At 42.9% G+C, this 15,191-nt stretch overlaps 1 protein-coding gene across 4 annotated transcripts in view; it reads left to right on the forward strand.

The window, feature by feature from the left end:
* LOC122559782 (plakophilin-2-like) overlaps window positions 1-15,191 on the forward strand; it is a 54,439-nt gene that overhangs the window by 34,685 nt on the left and 4,563 nt on the right. For 3 of the 4 annotated variants that reach the window (XM_043709799.2, XM_043709798.2, XM_043709800.2), the window contains exons 7-11: window positions 7,053-7,170; window positions 9,197-9,355; window positions 10,154-10,330; window positions 13,097-13,250; window positions 14,131-14,320. In XM_043709799.2, the coding sequence (XP_043565734.2) occupies window positions 7,053-7,170; window positions 9,197-9,355; window positions 10,154-10,330; window positions 13,097-13,250; window positions 14,131-14,320 (798 nt within the window). The remainder of the gene's footprint in view (window positions 1-7,052; window positions 7,171-9,196; window positions 9,356-10,153; window positions 10,331-13,096; window positions 13,251-14,130; window positions 14,321-15,191) is intronic. The other variant, XM_087997095.1, reaches the window with a different exon arrangement.

Raw genomic sequence — 15,191 nt, forward strand, 5'->3', positions numbered from 1 at the left:
CATGGATTTTAGTAAGGCATTTGATAAGGTTCCCCATGGTAGGCTTATGCGGAAAGTCAGGAGGCATGGGATAGAGGGAAATTTGGCCAATTGGATAGAAAACTGGCTAACCGGTCGAAGGCAGAGAGTGGTGGTAGATGGTAAATATTCAGCCTGGAGCCCAGTTACAAGTGGAGTTCCGCAGGGATCAGTTCTGGGTCCTCTGCTGTTTGTAATTTTTATTAATGACTTAGATGAGGGAGTCGAAGGGTGGGTCAGTAAATTTGCAGATGATACGAAGATAGGTGGAGTTGTGGACAGTGAGGAGGGCTGTTGTCGGCTGCAGAGGGACTTAGATATGATGCAGAGCTGGGCTGAGGAGTGGCAGATGGAGTTCAACCCTGCCAAGTGTGAGGTTGTCCATTTTGGAAGAACAAATAAGAATGCGGAATACAGGGTTAATGGTAGGGTTCTTAGTCAGGTGGAGGAACAGAGGGATCTTGGGGTCTATGTACATAGATCTTTGAAGGTTGCCACTCAGGTGGATAGAGTTTGTAAGAAGGCCTATGGAGTATTATCGTTCATTAGCAGAGGGATTGAATTCAAGAGTCGTGAAGTGATGTTGCAGCTGTATAGGACTTTGGTTAGGCCACAGTTGGAGTACTGTGTGCAGTTCTGGTCGCCTCACTTTAGGAAAGATGTGGAAGCTTTGGAGAGGGTGCAGAGAAGATTTACCAGGATGTTGCCTGGAATGGAGAGGAAGTCGTACGAGGATAGGTTGAGAGTTCTCGGCCTTTTCTCGTTGGAACGGCGAAGGATGAGGGGTGACTTGATAGAGGTTTATAAGATGATCAGAGGAATAGATAGAGTAGACAGTCAGAAACTTTTTCCCCGGGTACAACAGAGTGTTACAAGGGGACATAAATTTAAGGTGAAGGGTGGAAGGTATAGGGGAGATGTCAGGGGTGGGTTCTTTACCCAGAGAGTGGTGGGGGCATGGAATGCGCTGCCCGTGGGAGTGGTAGAGTCGGAATCATTGGCGACCTTTAAGCGGCATTTGGATAGGTACATGGATGGGTACTTAATCTAGGTTAGAAGTTCGCACAACATCGTGGGCCGAAGGGCCTGTTCTGTGCTGTATTGTTCTGTGTTCTGTGTTCAGAGGGGAGGGTTAATGGTGATGGAATAGAGATCTAGAAATAGGAGAAGCACAAGGGCCAAAGATTTCTCCCTCTAGGACAAGCAGCTTTCATTGAATCGTGGGACCATTCGGGTCATCTTTCTTCTGCAATCTCTTTGTCTCTCTTCCCTGCAAATGTTTTCCTATTCAAGTATTTATGCAATTTGCTTTTGAAAGTTATTACTGACTTTCTTTCTATGTCATTTCAGGCAGTACATGGCAAACCAATTTGCTGCAATTAATCATTCTCATCACCTCCCTGGTTCTTTTCGCAGTTATCTAACATCTTTGACCATTGGTTACTGACCCATCTGCCACCTAATGGAAATAATTTCTCCTTAATTAATTAAATACAAGGACAGCAGGTATATGGAAACACCGCCATTTTCAGGATCCTCTTGAAGACACTGACTTTGGAAATATATTGCTGTTCCCTCAGTGTCATAGGAGTCAAAATCATGGAGTTCCCTCCCACCTCATGGGAACGAATGCTGGTCCAGTCAACAAGCCCCACTCCCTGAACCAATTTTTAAAAAACTGTTCATAATTATAAATTGTTCTGAACACCTCTATTATATCTTCCTTTTTTATTCTTTGCTCTAAGAAGAACAATCCCAGCTGCTCTAAGTTCTCTCTGCCTTAAAGTAATACAAACGCTTTGCCCATGTGCTCAATGCTAAAGGTGTTGCAAAACAATCAGCCGCTGTTTTGCGTTCCCAAAGATCTGGCAGGTGAGACTCACACACTGCAAACACCTTTCTCATAATTTGTCCTCTAGCTACACCCCTGTCTCCCATCTTTAACTCTGTATTTGAGCTTTGCTAAATAGCAACTGACTGTATTCTCCCAGGCAACTGTTTGGTTGCTGACTCACAAGCCATGTTGAGACACGCTGATGATAAGGGCGAGTCACCAATACCTGAATGGCACTGAGCCCAAACTTAAACCAGCAGGTGAGGAGGGAGACAGTAAACACTGCACAAAGGAGATGAAGCAGTCATAGTCCGAGATCTTTATGGGTTTTCGGTACTTTTACCAAAGAACATCATCTTATGTCTGAATGGAACTCATTGGTTCGATATTCTAATTCCTTTAAAAACCATGCTCAAATTAGTGGGCACAGGAGTTCTGAACAAATATACTGGCCCTAGGACTTGTTGGCAAAATCATGGCGAGTTCTACAGCATTTGTAGACCGTCCAGAGGGAGAGATTCTTGGTGAGCTGTGAATCGTTACAATTTACTGGACAATATGTGGCATCAGCCTCACTAAATTGGCAGCTCACCCCTCGACAAGTCTTGTCAGTTTCATGAAATTGCAATTGAATCATTCATTAAGCCCACTAATAACATTAGGGCAGGTCTTATTCAGCGTAACAGCGTAAGGACCTTTTTGCTCTGCAATGCTGTTCCCGGTGCAATTTTCCCCCTCCTTGGAGGTGGCGAGGAAGGTGGTGAAAAGAGCAAGGAAGTGGGCAAGTTGGCTCAGGAGTGGCACTTGCCCATTCTCTGTCACCTCAGCACCACAGAGACCATGGGTCACCTTCTCAGCAATTAAAGCCCTTGAGTGTCCGATTCATGGTCATTGGACCAATAACCTGCCTCCCTTGTAGGTGAGAAAAGTGGTTTGTTGCCTAACTAGGAAGCCAGGGTGACCTCCCCACTAAATTGTGTTGGGGAGGAGGAGGGGCACTCTATTTGCTGTTAGCTGAGGCAATCAAGGGCACGGATGGTGAGGAAGAGGGTCACAGCTGAAAGCCACCCACTACTGCCCTTGTTTGTGCTCCATCTGCCCATAAGACCCAGAGACAAGGGACTGACAACATCACGGTTGGATGATGATCGGGTAGGCTTCCAGTGCTGATCAACAGCTCCCAAAGATAACCAGTCTCTATTTGGCTGGCATTTCCTGGTAAGGTGGCACCATGCAAGGCAGTTGCAAACTGTCTTTGCTTGAGCATAGTTGGGAAACAAGAATCCCGGGAATCCTGCCTGAAATAAGTGGGAGAATATGATGAATGGATGCCATAGAGTCTGGAAGCATTCATAATGATGGAGTTCTGGGAGAGTTCTGATGAAAACAGTTTGAAGAGAAAGTCACACTGGACTTAACATTAGCTCCCTCTCCACAAGTGCTGCCAGACCTGCTGAATTTCTCCAGCACTTTCTGAGTTTTGTTCAGATTTCCAACATCGGCAGCATTTTGCTTTTATTTGACGTAGGGGAGGCAGTAAGAGAAAACTCGCTAGGGTCACAGAGAGAAACCTATTCATGAAACTTGACACTTAACGAATTCCTGATAACATTCAGCCTGTCAACACTGTTTCTAACTCTGTAGGTGCTGCGGGTTTTCTCAGCAATTTTTTTTAATCATTCTAAGCAGTAGTGACGAAGTTCAATGTGGTGAAATAATTCATTTTGGCAGGGAAAAATAACTCCCAACAAATTCAAATCTGGGCCTATCCCTTTAGGTAAATGACTGCTGGGTGCAGTGGGGCAAGAAGCCAGATTCTTGCCTTCTCTGAATTCATGCACAACACTCACTAATTCATGGATTTAAACCTGACACTATAGCAAGGCATTGGAGCATATGCAGCAATGAGCAACTCTTCCCAAGGGTGGGGACTGAATCTTAACATGAAAATCTGTCATTTTCTGCTTGATTAATTTCCCTCTGGCAAGACATTCATATTTCTAACATCGCCAGCAGATGAAAATATAGTACATGACTGTGAAAACTGAAAATCTTTCTCGAGAAAGATTGAGATTACGAAGGGATTTGTTGATAGGGTAGATGTAAGATGATAAGGAACAATGTTATCCAGAGAGACATCTTTATTTGATTTACTTACGCCAATCAGTGAATTATTTAAACACACGGAAAAGGAGGAATCTCCACTCTATTACTATTTGAACAGAGGCTGATGAAGTTATAGAATCATAGAATGACAGAATACTAAGAGGACATCTCCCCTTCTTACTGACGGTGCCCCAGTGATTGAATGTTCCTGGGTGTTTTGGGGTGAATTTGCCCTCCACTCCCATGTGTTTTGATGCTGGTGTGCGGCCAATGAGTTCAGGACTCTCTCGAGCACAGGCCCTGTGGATCAGCAGCATGTGCAATGCCTCTCTCCCAGGCCTAGGTGAAAGCTTTGCAGATTGTGACAATGTGACTCTCACTTCCTTCTAAATGAAGATAACGTGGCTTTGCCAACTTGGTAATGTTGGGGTCTGCCCCAGTGTAACAGGAAAGAGAATTACATCTATTGGAAAAGTGGATATAGTTATTCACAAAGTAAACTACAGTTTACAGGAGTGACGGGTGATTCCAATTTGGCATCATAAACTGAAACATGTTTGTATTCTGGTTGAGTCATTATCAAATCACAGGAAAGTGAGGACACTTCAAGGCTCACGCACCAGAACACAATGATATTTCAACGATGAAGTTGTATTCCATCTCTCATTTATCACAATGAGACTAGTCACGATAATTATGTCATGAGGCTAATAATCTAGAGACCCTAATTGTCTGTGGGCAAATCCCACCATGGCACATTGTAAAATTTGAATTCAATAAAATAATCAGTAATTAATAGCTAGAGTAATAGAATAATCATTGTCAATTGTTGCAGAAACCCATTTGGTTCATTCATACCATTTAAGGAGGGAAATCTGCTGTCCTTACCTGGTCTGGCCTACATGTGACTCCAAACCTACAGCAGTGTAGTTCAATTTAAAATTTCACCAGCTGCACTTGGTTGGGGGAGGAGTGAACCAATGCCTTCAGACCATTAGTCTGGGCCTCCAAATTAATATGTAGGTGCCATTAAACTGCATTAATTGCTCCTTTCTTTTGGTCAAAAACTGAACAATCTTATCTCCTGAGCTACTCAAAGGGAACAAACACAAAAATCACCATTGAATTATGTAGTTGTTTAAAAGTTCTTCTCTTATTCATCACCCTGGAAACATGAGTATAAATATTTCACAAGTATAATAGATAGACGCGTCAGCTGTGTTGTAAACTTTGCACCTGACTCTCTGTTAAATATTAATCTAAATGGATTTGTTTTATGCCTTCTCCTGCTAAAAACCTGGATTCTAGACACTAACATTTTCAGAAATTCTGCTAATCCTTAAACTGTAGAACTAAATTTGATTAAGAGATAGCAAAATAAAACAGTATCCAGATTCCAACTCCACCAGGCTATCCAGAACAGTTGCCAAATCCTGTGGGATATATTCCTGGAGTAAATTACATGACCACCATTATTCCCTCTGCTGCACTGCCACCCACCTCCTGCCATTGGATGACTGATACATCAATCATCACAATGTTTCCCCCCAAATGGTCATTTAACCCATCCATCATTGTATCACCCAACTTCCCCACATCTGATTGGACATTAAAGGTGTTATTCATCACCTGATTGGATGACTCCTGTCTCTTATTTCCCCACCACCAGTGCACTTTATATAACAAAAGTGCTCAAACAAATAAAAAGCAAAACTTGTTTTTATTGTCTCAGAAGATTTGCTTTCAGGTTTTACTGTTTTGGAAATTAATCTTCTGTCCCTGTATACTCCAGACTAGTCCGGGAGGGTTAGTAACATTACAGGTGACAGATGTACCCTCACCCACTATGTGCATTCAGCTTGTAGTATGTCAGTTTGTTCCTTGTTTATTTAGCTTGGCTGTGAATGTTATCTCTCTACCGCAGGAAACATTCTGTAAAAGCTGCAGCAATGACATTGCCCATGGGGTCAAGCAAATTTAGTCATAGATTATTCAAACTGTATCCTTCACCTGTTGGCACATCAACTCTGTTAGATCATCTCAGATCAGACTCCATTACCAGATGCAAGCTAATGACAATACAATGCCAAAATGTGGCTGTCTGTGTGTCATATCTTGGCCTTTGGTCACTGATGGAAATGTGTTGCTGGAAAAGCGCAGCAGGTCAGGCAGCATCTAGGGAACAGGAGAATCGACGTTTCGGGCATTAGCCCTAATGCCCGAAACGTCGATTCTCCTGTTCCCTAGATGCTGCCTGACCTGCTGCACTTTTCCAGCAACACATTTCCATCTCTGATCTCCAGCATCTGCAGACCTCACTTTCTCCTTTGGTCACTGAACCAAGATTCAGTTCTTTCAGTTAATAACATAAAGACTTTAAAAAATATAAGGGCCTTTTCCTCTGACTAAGCTATGGCGGTGTGTCATAATAATCCAGAGGCTAATGCTTTGGAGACACAGTTTCAAATCCCACCATGGCAGTTGGAAGAATTTATTTCAACCCATGCAAGGCCAGTCTGATTGATGGTGACTATCATCTAAAACCTGCCAGTAACCTTTTAGGGAAGGAAATCTGCCAACCTTACTCAATCTGACCTATGTCTCCAGAACCAAAGCAACACGGTTATTCTGAAATGGCCTACCAACCCACACACTTGGGAATGAACCAGAAATGCTGACCTGACCAGTAACACTAACAGACCATGACAGAAATAAGATCATTTGTATTGTGTTCTTTAACATGTGGATATAAAGCATCTTATGGACTCCAGTTATCCATTTGCTTTTTGGCCACTTAGAATTGGAAATTGGTTGTCTGCATACATAGCTTTTTTTCTTAAAATGTACTTTGCTTTGTAAAATTTAGAACAAAGAATTCAGAAAGCGTTTCACCTTGAATATTACAGAATTTGCAATAAAATTCAATGTCTCTGTGCAGAATAGTCTGCTTTATACAATTGTAATAACCTAACTAATTCGCTTACAATGTACAGTGGCCACCATGTAAAGTCTGATGTAATAATTGATCAGAATTGTAAAGAATTGAAGTTAGTTTGCATTGATTGCTGAGCTCCCACTGTCTCTCTCTCTACAGAAACCTGAGCTCAGCCAGTCCAGAGGGCCGAAAACAAATGAGAGAATGTGAGGGGCTGATTGATTCCCTTGTCCACTTCATTCAGTTCACCATTGCCAATAATCAAGAGGACGATAAGGTAAATCAAGGCTTTATGGTGTGATTCCTCCAAGCCCCTCCACCAGTGCTCATGTTCCATCCCTGGAAGAGTTTGAAACCAGCCCATACCCCATCCTGCTGTTCCTCTGATCATTCCCTTTTGAACCATCGCAGACATGAGCTGTGGATTCCAGGAAATAAATAACCAGCAAAAACTGGCACAAAGACCACTTCAAACAAAAGGAACTGAACAAAAGAGTGTGAAGTGATGCATTTTGGAAAGAGAGAAAATATAAAACAATTCTAAAGGAGGTGAAAGAACAAAGAGCAAGGGTGATCCATTAGTACTGGCACTGAGCTTGAAAAAGTAGTTGAAAAGGCACATTGGTTCAGAGTTTTATAAGTAACACTTTAAAATACAAAAATGAGGAAATTACAATGAAATAGAAACAGAAACTGCTGGAGAACCTCAGCAGGTCCGGCAGCATCAATGGAGAGTAGAATTGAGTTAATGTATTAAATCTAATGTGACTGTTCTTCAGATCTTCAGGTTCAGATTCATCTCAGAGCTCTGCAATCTCTCACCATTTAGATCAAATGCTTCTTGTTTATATTTCCTGCCAGAAAGGATAATTTCACATTTTCTGACATTATACTCCATTTGCCACCTCACTTATCTTGTAGTCTCCTTATGCCCTTTTCGCAATTTACTGTCTTACCTAGCTTTGCGCCATGAACAAATTTAGCAAAACACATCTTCTGTCACTTTAACTAAATTATTTATGTAAATTACAAACAGTTGAGGTCCCAGCATCAGTTCTGTGCCAAACCACTTGCCAAACTTGAAAAAGACCCATTTGCCCTCACTTTCTGCTTCCTGTTTGCCAACTATTCTTCTGGACCATGAACTTTTATTTTCCACAATAACCTTTGATGTCATACCTAATCAAATGCCTTCTGGAAATTTAAGTCCATACATCCACCAATTTCCCCTTCTACAGCATGCATTTCTTCCTCAAAACACTTCAACAGATTGGTTGGAAATGATTTTCTTTTCACTAAAACATGTTGACTTTGCCTGATTGCCTTGAAAAACCTGCTAAACATCTTTCATAAGAACTTTGAACCTTTTTTCCTCTGGCAGATATTAGGCTAACTGGTTTGAGTTTACCTGCTTTCTGTCCCTCTTTTTTTTGAAAAAAGTAGTTATAATTAGTTATCCTTCAACTTCGTGATTCTGGATTTCCAACCCAGTGACATTGTCACCACATCCGCAGTATAACAGCACCTGTTACAATATAATATTTTTTTCCATGATGGAATTCCACCTCTCTGAAGTAGCTAGCCAGTTGAAAATGCACCTTTGTGTGAAAGGTAGTGGAGAGTTTTAATCTGCTCCTGAGAACAATAAGCTGCAGACAGCTCCTCAAGGGCTTGAATGTCCTTGAGCCTATGTTAGAGACCAGGCTGGTGAGTCTCCATATTGCTGGACCTACTTCAATCTGGAGAGAGTGAGGACTGCAGACACTGGAGATCAGAGTCAAGAGTGTAGTGCTGGAAAAGCACAGCAGGTCAGGCAGCATCCAAGGAGCAGGAGCTGCACTTTTCCAGCACCACACTCTCGACCCCTACTTCAATCTGTCCTGTCTTGTTGCCTCCATCTTCCATGCAGACTGGAACAACCCCACCAGTGAGATCCCTTCAAACCATACACCATCCTATCTGGTACCATATCGCACACCATTCCTTCACTGTGGCTGGGTTCAAATCCTGGAAACCCCTCCCTAACAAGAGTGTGGGTGTCTGCACGCCACATGGACTGCATCAATACAAGAATGCAGCTCACCACCACCTTCTCCAAGGAAATTGGGAAATGGGCTTTAAATGTTGGCCCTGCCAATCCCCTGAAAGAATGTCTTTTTATAAAAAAGACTGTCCTTCCAGTCGCCCCTTGAGATAGCCCACTGTGGTCTAAGGCTTGAGTGTCTAGTTCTGAGGAGTTGAACTCTCTAGCAATCAGTTCTGTCTGTGACAGGTTGGAATAAGTCTCCTTGCTCTCTCCTCAGTCAACAGAGAACTGCATGTGCATCTTACATAACCTGTCTTTCCAACTGGAGAGTGAGCTGCCAAGTGCCTACTGTGAGAATCTGGCCTGGAAAAATGCTGCCTCATCACAGAAGAAGTCAGGAGGGTGCTTTGGAGCACGAAGTTCACGGCTGAAGGAGGTAGGTGCTCACAATCTACCTCGCCTAGGGCTCAACACCATATCAATCCAAAATCAACCCTGAGGAACAATTACATGTGCAGAAATCTCTTAATGTTTAATTTCAGGAAAATATAACTGTGAGGAGCATTGGATTAAATCAGCCAGGCTTGATTGTGAGAATATAAATGACTTTTGTGTCACTTCTTCCAGAAACTCAGTCCCAACGTGCTTTACAACCAATGAATTACTTCAGTGTAATCACTGGGTGTAATGTAGGAAAAACAAGATCCAGAAAGGAAAGAGTTAATGACCAAATAATCTGTTTTAGTTTTGTTGGTTACCAAATGAATGTTAGCCCCAGTACACCAGAACTGATAGGATCATCCAGAAATTGGAAATTTCAGATAAATCAGATCAAACAGGCATAGATCTCTTTCTGTGTACAATTGTACCAGTAAATACTGAGCCTTCTGAGGTGATGTTAATCCTTGATTCGATTTGATTTATTATTGTTACATGGACCGAGATATAGTGAAAAGTATTGTTTTGTGTGCTATCCAGGCAAATCATACCTTACATTTCTACATCAGGGGAACAGAATGCAGGATATAGCGTTACACTATACAGTACAGAGAAGGGACAGAGAAAGATCAATTCTTCTTTGAGAGGTCAGTTTATAAGTCTGATAACAGCAGGGAAGAAGCTGTTCTTGAACCTGACATAAAGCAAGATTCACAATAGAAATTTCATGGTTTACACCCGAGGTACATGTTGATTCTTTTCCAGTTATTGATAGATTCTGAATCTATCCCATCAGGAGGACCTGGCCAATATTCCAACTTTGGAAGAGAAGAGGAATCCCAAGGGTATTGAGTGGCTTTGGCATAGTTTGGTGGTGAGGATGTACCTTTCTCTCGTCGCGAGGAGTACCAGGAACTGCACCCAGGAGGCTTCTCTAGGAGCTCTCCAAAATCTCTCCGCCAGTAATGGACCGGTAAGAAAGAATCCCAGGAAATAATGTTCAGAATGGCATCAGCCCGTCTCTTGCAGATGCACACACAGTGTTTTATTACTGCAACTGGCAAGGTGAGATCCAGCTAGATTTTCTTTGAGGTGAACAGGTACGGTCCGCAGCTCAGAATTCAAAGCCCCGACTGCAGGAGTTAGGTCACAAATCAAAATGAATTAGTGTTTACCAGAGGCAGGGAGAGAAATCACAAAGGAGGAGAACTTCTTCAAGCTAGGCATCCTTGGAAGAGGATTCTCAGTAAGGTTATAATCAACTAGGCAGAAGTGGGTACTGCAGATGCTGGAGATCAGAGTCAAGATTAGAGTGGTGCTGGAAAAGCACAGCAGGTCAGGCAGCATCTGAGGAGCAGGAAAATCGACGTTTTGGGCAAAAGCCCTTCATCAGGAATTTTGCCAGAAACGTCGATTTTCCTGCTCCTCAGATGCTGCCTGACCTGCTGTGCTTGTCCGGCACCACTCTAATCTTGACTCTGATCTCCAGCATCTGCAGTACCCACTTCTGCCTAGAGAAATCACAGATCCCAGTCCTGCTCCTGACCTGAGAACACTGGGCTCCATGTTGGTTTCTGTGAAGCCCCATCCTGTCGTGTGTCTATCCCTGGTGCCTATACAACTCCAAAACAGAACCATCACCCAGTGACACAACATGTACTTGGTGTGCTCACTCCTAGTGAAATCAGTTCTGTACATCACTGACATTCGTTAGTATGGATGTTACTGTCTTGATATTAAATGCATGTATCTTTTAAGGAGGCATATCTTAAATTGCTATCAATCATTACCTCAGTAAGATATGACACATTGCTAGGGAGACAGTTAGAAGCAGCAGTGATATATGTGGTCTGGCAGCATCTGCGGAGAGAGAAACAATGTTAATATTTTGAGTCCCTTCACCAGGATGGAATTAACATTGTTTCTCTCTCCACTGATGCTGCCAGACCACATATATCACTGCTGCTTCTAACTGTCTCCCTAGCAATGTATCATATCTTACTGAGGTAATGATTGATAGCAATTTTGAGTCCAGTATGACTCATAATTCCTTCCTGGTGAAGGGACTCAAAATATTATGAGTCATACCGGACTCAAAATGTTAACTCTCTTTCTATCTCCATAGATGCTGCCAGACCTGCTGAGTTTCTCCAGCATTCTCTGTGTTTGTTTTATATTTCCAGCATCCGCATTATTTTGCTGTTATTTGGGGTGTATTAGAGTCATTGAGGTATAACAGCACAGGAACAACCTTTAAACCTATGCCACATACGGGTCTAAATTCATCACTTCCCCAGTTATCTGCCTCTCTAATTGGTTACAAATTGCACATAGATTCCCAAAAGATGTTATTTGAAGACACAGCTATATTAGCGAGTTTTGAGAAGATTTGTAGCTCAGGTTGAGGTTCTGGATGTAGGTTTGCTCGCTGAGCTGGGAGGTTCATTTCCAGATATTTCATCACCCTACTAGGTAACATCTTCAGTGGGCCTCAGGAACCAACTGCCAGACTACTCAGACCCCTTGGCATCATGGTAGCCCACAAACCCATCAACATGCTAAAACAGCAGCTAATGAACTTGAAAGACTCTACACAGACAACAAGCAAAACTAATGTCATTTATAAAATACCGTGCAAGAATGGTAACAAACACTACATTGGACAAACAGGCAGAAAACTAGCCACCAGGATACATGAACACCAACTAGCCACAAAACGACATGACCCTCTCTCACTGGTATCCTTACATACGGATAAGGAAGGACACCACTTCGATTGGGACAACACATCCATCTTAGGACAAGCCAAACAGAGACACGCACGAGAATTCCTAGAAGCATGGCATTCCAACCAGAATTCTATCAACAAACACATCAAGTTACACCCCATCTACCACCCTCTGAGAAAAAGAACAGGAAATGACATCACCACAGGAAATAACATCACTAACTCAAAGAAACCCAAATCTATAAATAGAAAGCAGGAATCATGTACACTGCTTCACCTGAGGCCCACTGAAGATGTTGCCTAGTAGGGTGACAAAACGTCTGGAAATGAACCTCCCAGCTCAGTGAGCAACCTACATCCAGACACAGCTATATGCAGATAAAGAAACCACATGATTCTTTCACTAATGTTTGAGTGTAATTAGGACATTACATTTTAACAAATTAATGCAACGTAGTGGCAGCAGTTCTGATCTTAAACTGTGGTCAGTCAATGGCATAGTACTGAGAAAGATGGTCTTGTGTGGTAGACCACTCCAGGAGTCCGAATCACTGCAGTAACATGCTATTTACCACACATTATATTCTGGAGCTATGGGTAATTATGGTAGCATCTCCGATGTTCTTTCTATCACATGCCTGTTCCCACTCTTACCACCTGCCCTTGGTTTGTGTTAAAAGATTTGTGCTGGTTGATATTCTACTTACTTGAACACGCTTTCCTCATACCTCCTGGAGTGGAACGTGGACCCAAACTTCCTGGCTCTCACTATCAATTCTTACCAATTCCCAAGAGATACTGAGGTGCAGACCTTAAAATGGATTGTTCAGTATGTGGTCGGTTTGACAGATGAAATTTGCTGCAACGTGTTTTGCTGATTCCAATTCCTTTTAACTTTAATGAATCACTGAAGTTTGCTTGTATTGTACTGTCCCTGCCGGTGACGGGAAGCCGATTAAACAATGTGAAATAAGATCTAGGGTTCAATCTTGCATGTTTGGCCATTGTTAGATGGGATTCACCATTTCTGAGATTATCACGTCGAAAGAGAATGGACTTCAGCACATCAGACGGATGTTGTACTCGAAGGAGTCGAGTGTACAGAAAGCCGCAGTCTCTTTATTGAGAAACATGTCACGAAACCCAAAGGTCCACGAGGAACTGAGTGAGTCGAATGTAGTTTACTAAATAGAAAATAGCTTGTGGAAAATGTATTTTTTGAAATCGCGTCACAAACAGAAGTGTGACTTTGGGCTGCAGCTGAAGCCTGGGACAGGAATTGCCAGAACCAATGTCAGCACAGGCAGTTCTCAGTGTCTGGTCTTTTACAAAGTGGGGCAAGAGTGATCGCTGTAAGCAACTTCTTAAGTGAATAAGCAGTTTTCACTCGTGATCTCAATTCAAGGAAGCGGGTGCAGCATTTAAAACAAAAATCTGCTGGAAGTGATGTGTGTGCAATGCAGTCTGGTGGAGGGGCCTGGAATTAATGTCAGACCTCTCCAGTAGCATATTTCAGGCCTATCCCTCTGGATGCATAGGAAGCAGCCATCAACAATATGGCAGCCTGCATGGAATGAACACTATGCACACTATATTGAACCTTATGGGGGAAAGTGGGATCCCCAGTGGCTAAAGTCAACAATTTATCTGTCAGTGAGGGTAGAATTGATCCCCACAGGCTTCAGACACTAACACCAGGGTCACACGGGAGTCAGAACTCACCACATGAGAGAAGCACTCACTCAGCAGTGACTTTTCTGAGCGGCTGTGCCTGCAGTTGAGAGTCGGTTAGCTCAGTTTGCCGGACAGCTGGTTTGCGATACAAAGTGACACCAGCAGTACAGGTTCAATTCCTGCACTGATTGAGGTTACCATGAAGGTCTCTCATTAACTTCCTGAGGCATGGTGACCCTCAGGTTAAACCATCAACAGTTGTCTCTCTCGAATGAGACAGCAGCCCTATGGTCCTGTGACAACATGGTGACTTTATATTTACACTTAATGGAAATTTTAGTATTTGTTCTCCTCCTCTTCTGTACCTCCAGCCAGTCTGATCATGCCCGACCTGCTATCTGTTCTCCCGGAACCAGACACTGTCTCTCCGATGCCTAATGAGACGATCTCTTTTATCTGCCATGTGCTGAACAACCTCATTCAGAATAACCCGCAGAATACTCGCAACTTTGTGCAGAATGGAGGCCTAAAGAAAGTCGTAAGCATTAGCAACGATGACCGGTAAGTGGGACTGACACCCAGGACGATACAGCAGTGTACGGGGTGGCGGGGGGGTTGTCTTAATATTGAGCATGTGATCAATGTGGCACCAGGTACTGGGGTGGCTTTGGCTATGAGCAATTGTGTAAAATGGACAATAGCTAATCCATATTTCAATTTCTTTACATCTTTGCATCTCTCTCAATGTTTTATTTCTGTATGGGTGGCTCTTGGTAAGATTCTGAGATGGAAATGTATGCCCATTAGCATCTACCAGGCCCATCCTGTTGATATTTGCACAACATAACTCATTGAGTCCTTTAATCAAGTTGCTGCCATATTGCAGCTGGGACTGGTATCATTTGGGTTCATTTTGTTGGACACTGCTAATCTACGAAAATGAAATAATAGAGAGGGAGGCTGTTCAGCCTGATAATTTTGTGCTATCTTTTGACGACCTTTTCTATTAGTGGGAACTGAAGGAGGCCATTCAGCCCATTGAGCCAGAATCCCCATTCAATGAGATAATGGCTGATCTGATAATTAGAAATCTCCCTACCCTGACCTTGAATATGCTTGATGACCCAACCTGAACAACCTCTAAGAATTTACAGATTCACTACCATCTGAGAGAAACAAAGTCCTCCTCAACTCTGTCTTCACTGGGTGGGCCCTCGCTCTGGGATTATGCCCTCTGGTCCTAGACTGCCCCACAGGGGAAAGCAGCCTTTCAACATCCACCTTGTCAAGTCCCCTAAGAATTTTGTATGTTTCCCATAAAGCCATATGATTGTGTGAGGTCAGTTTGGGGGTGGACAAGAAGTGGGTGTGGTTGGTGGACTGGCCACCATCTTTCCCCACAATGCCAACATTCATGGTATCCCCAGCTCAT

Source organism: Chiloscyllium plagiosum, unplaced genomic scaffold (genome assembly GCF_037043375.1).
Source record: "Chiloscyllium plagiosum isolate Xiang-an unplaced genomic scaffold, Cpla_swu_hap1 HiC_scaffold_19, whole genome shotgun sequence".
Taxonomy (NCBI): domain Eukaryota; kingdom Metazoa; phylum Chordata; class Chondrichthyes; order Orectolobiformes; family Hemiscylliidae; genus Chiloscyllium; species Chiloscyllium plagiosum.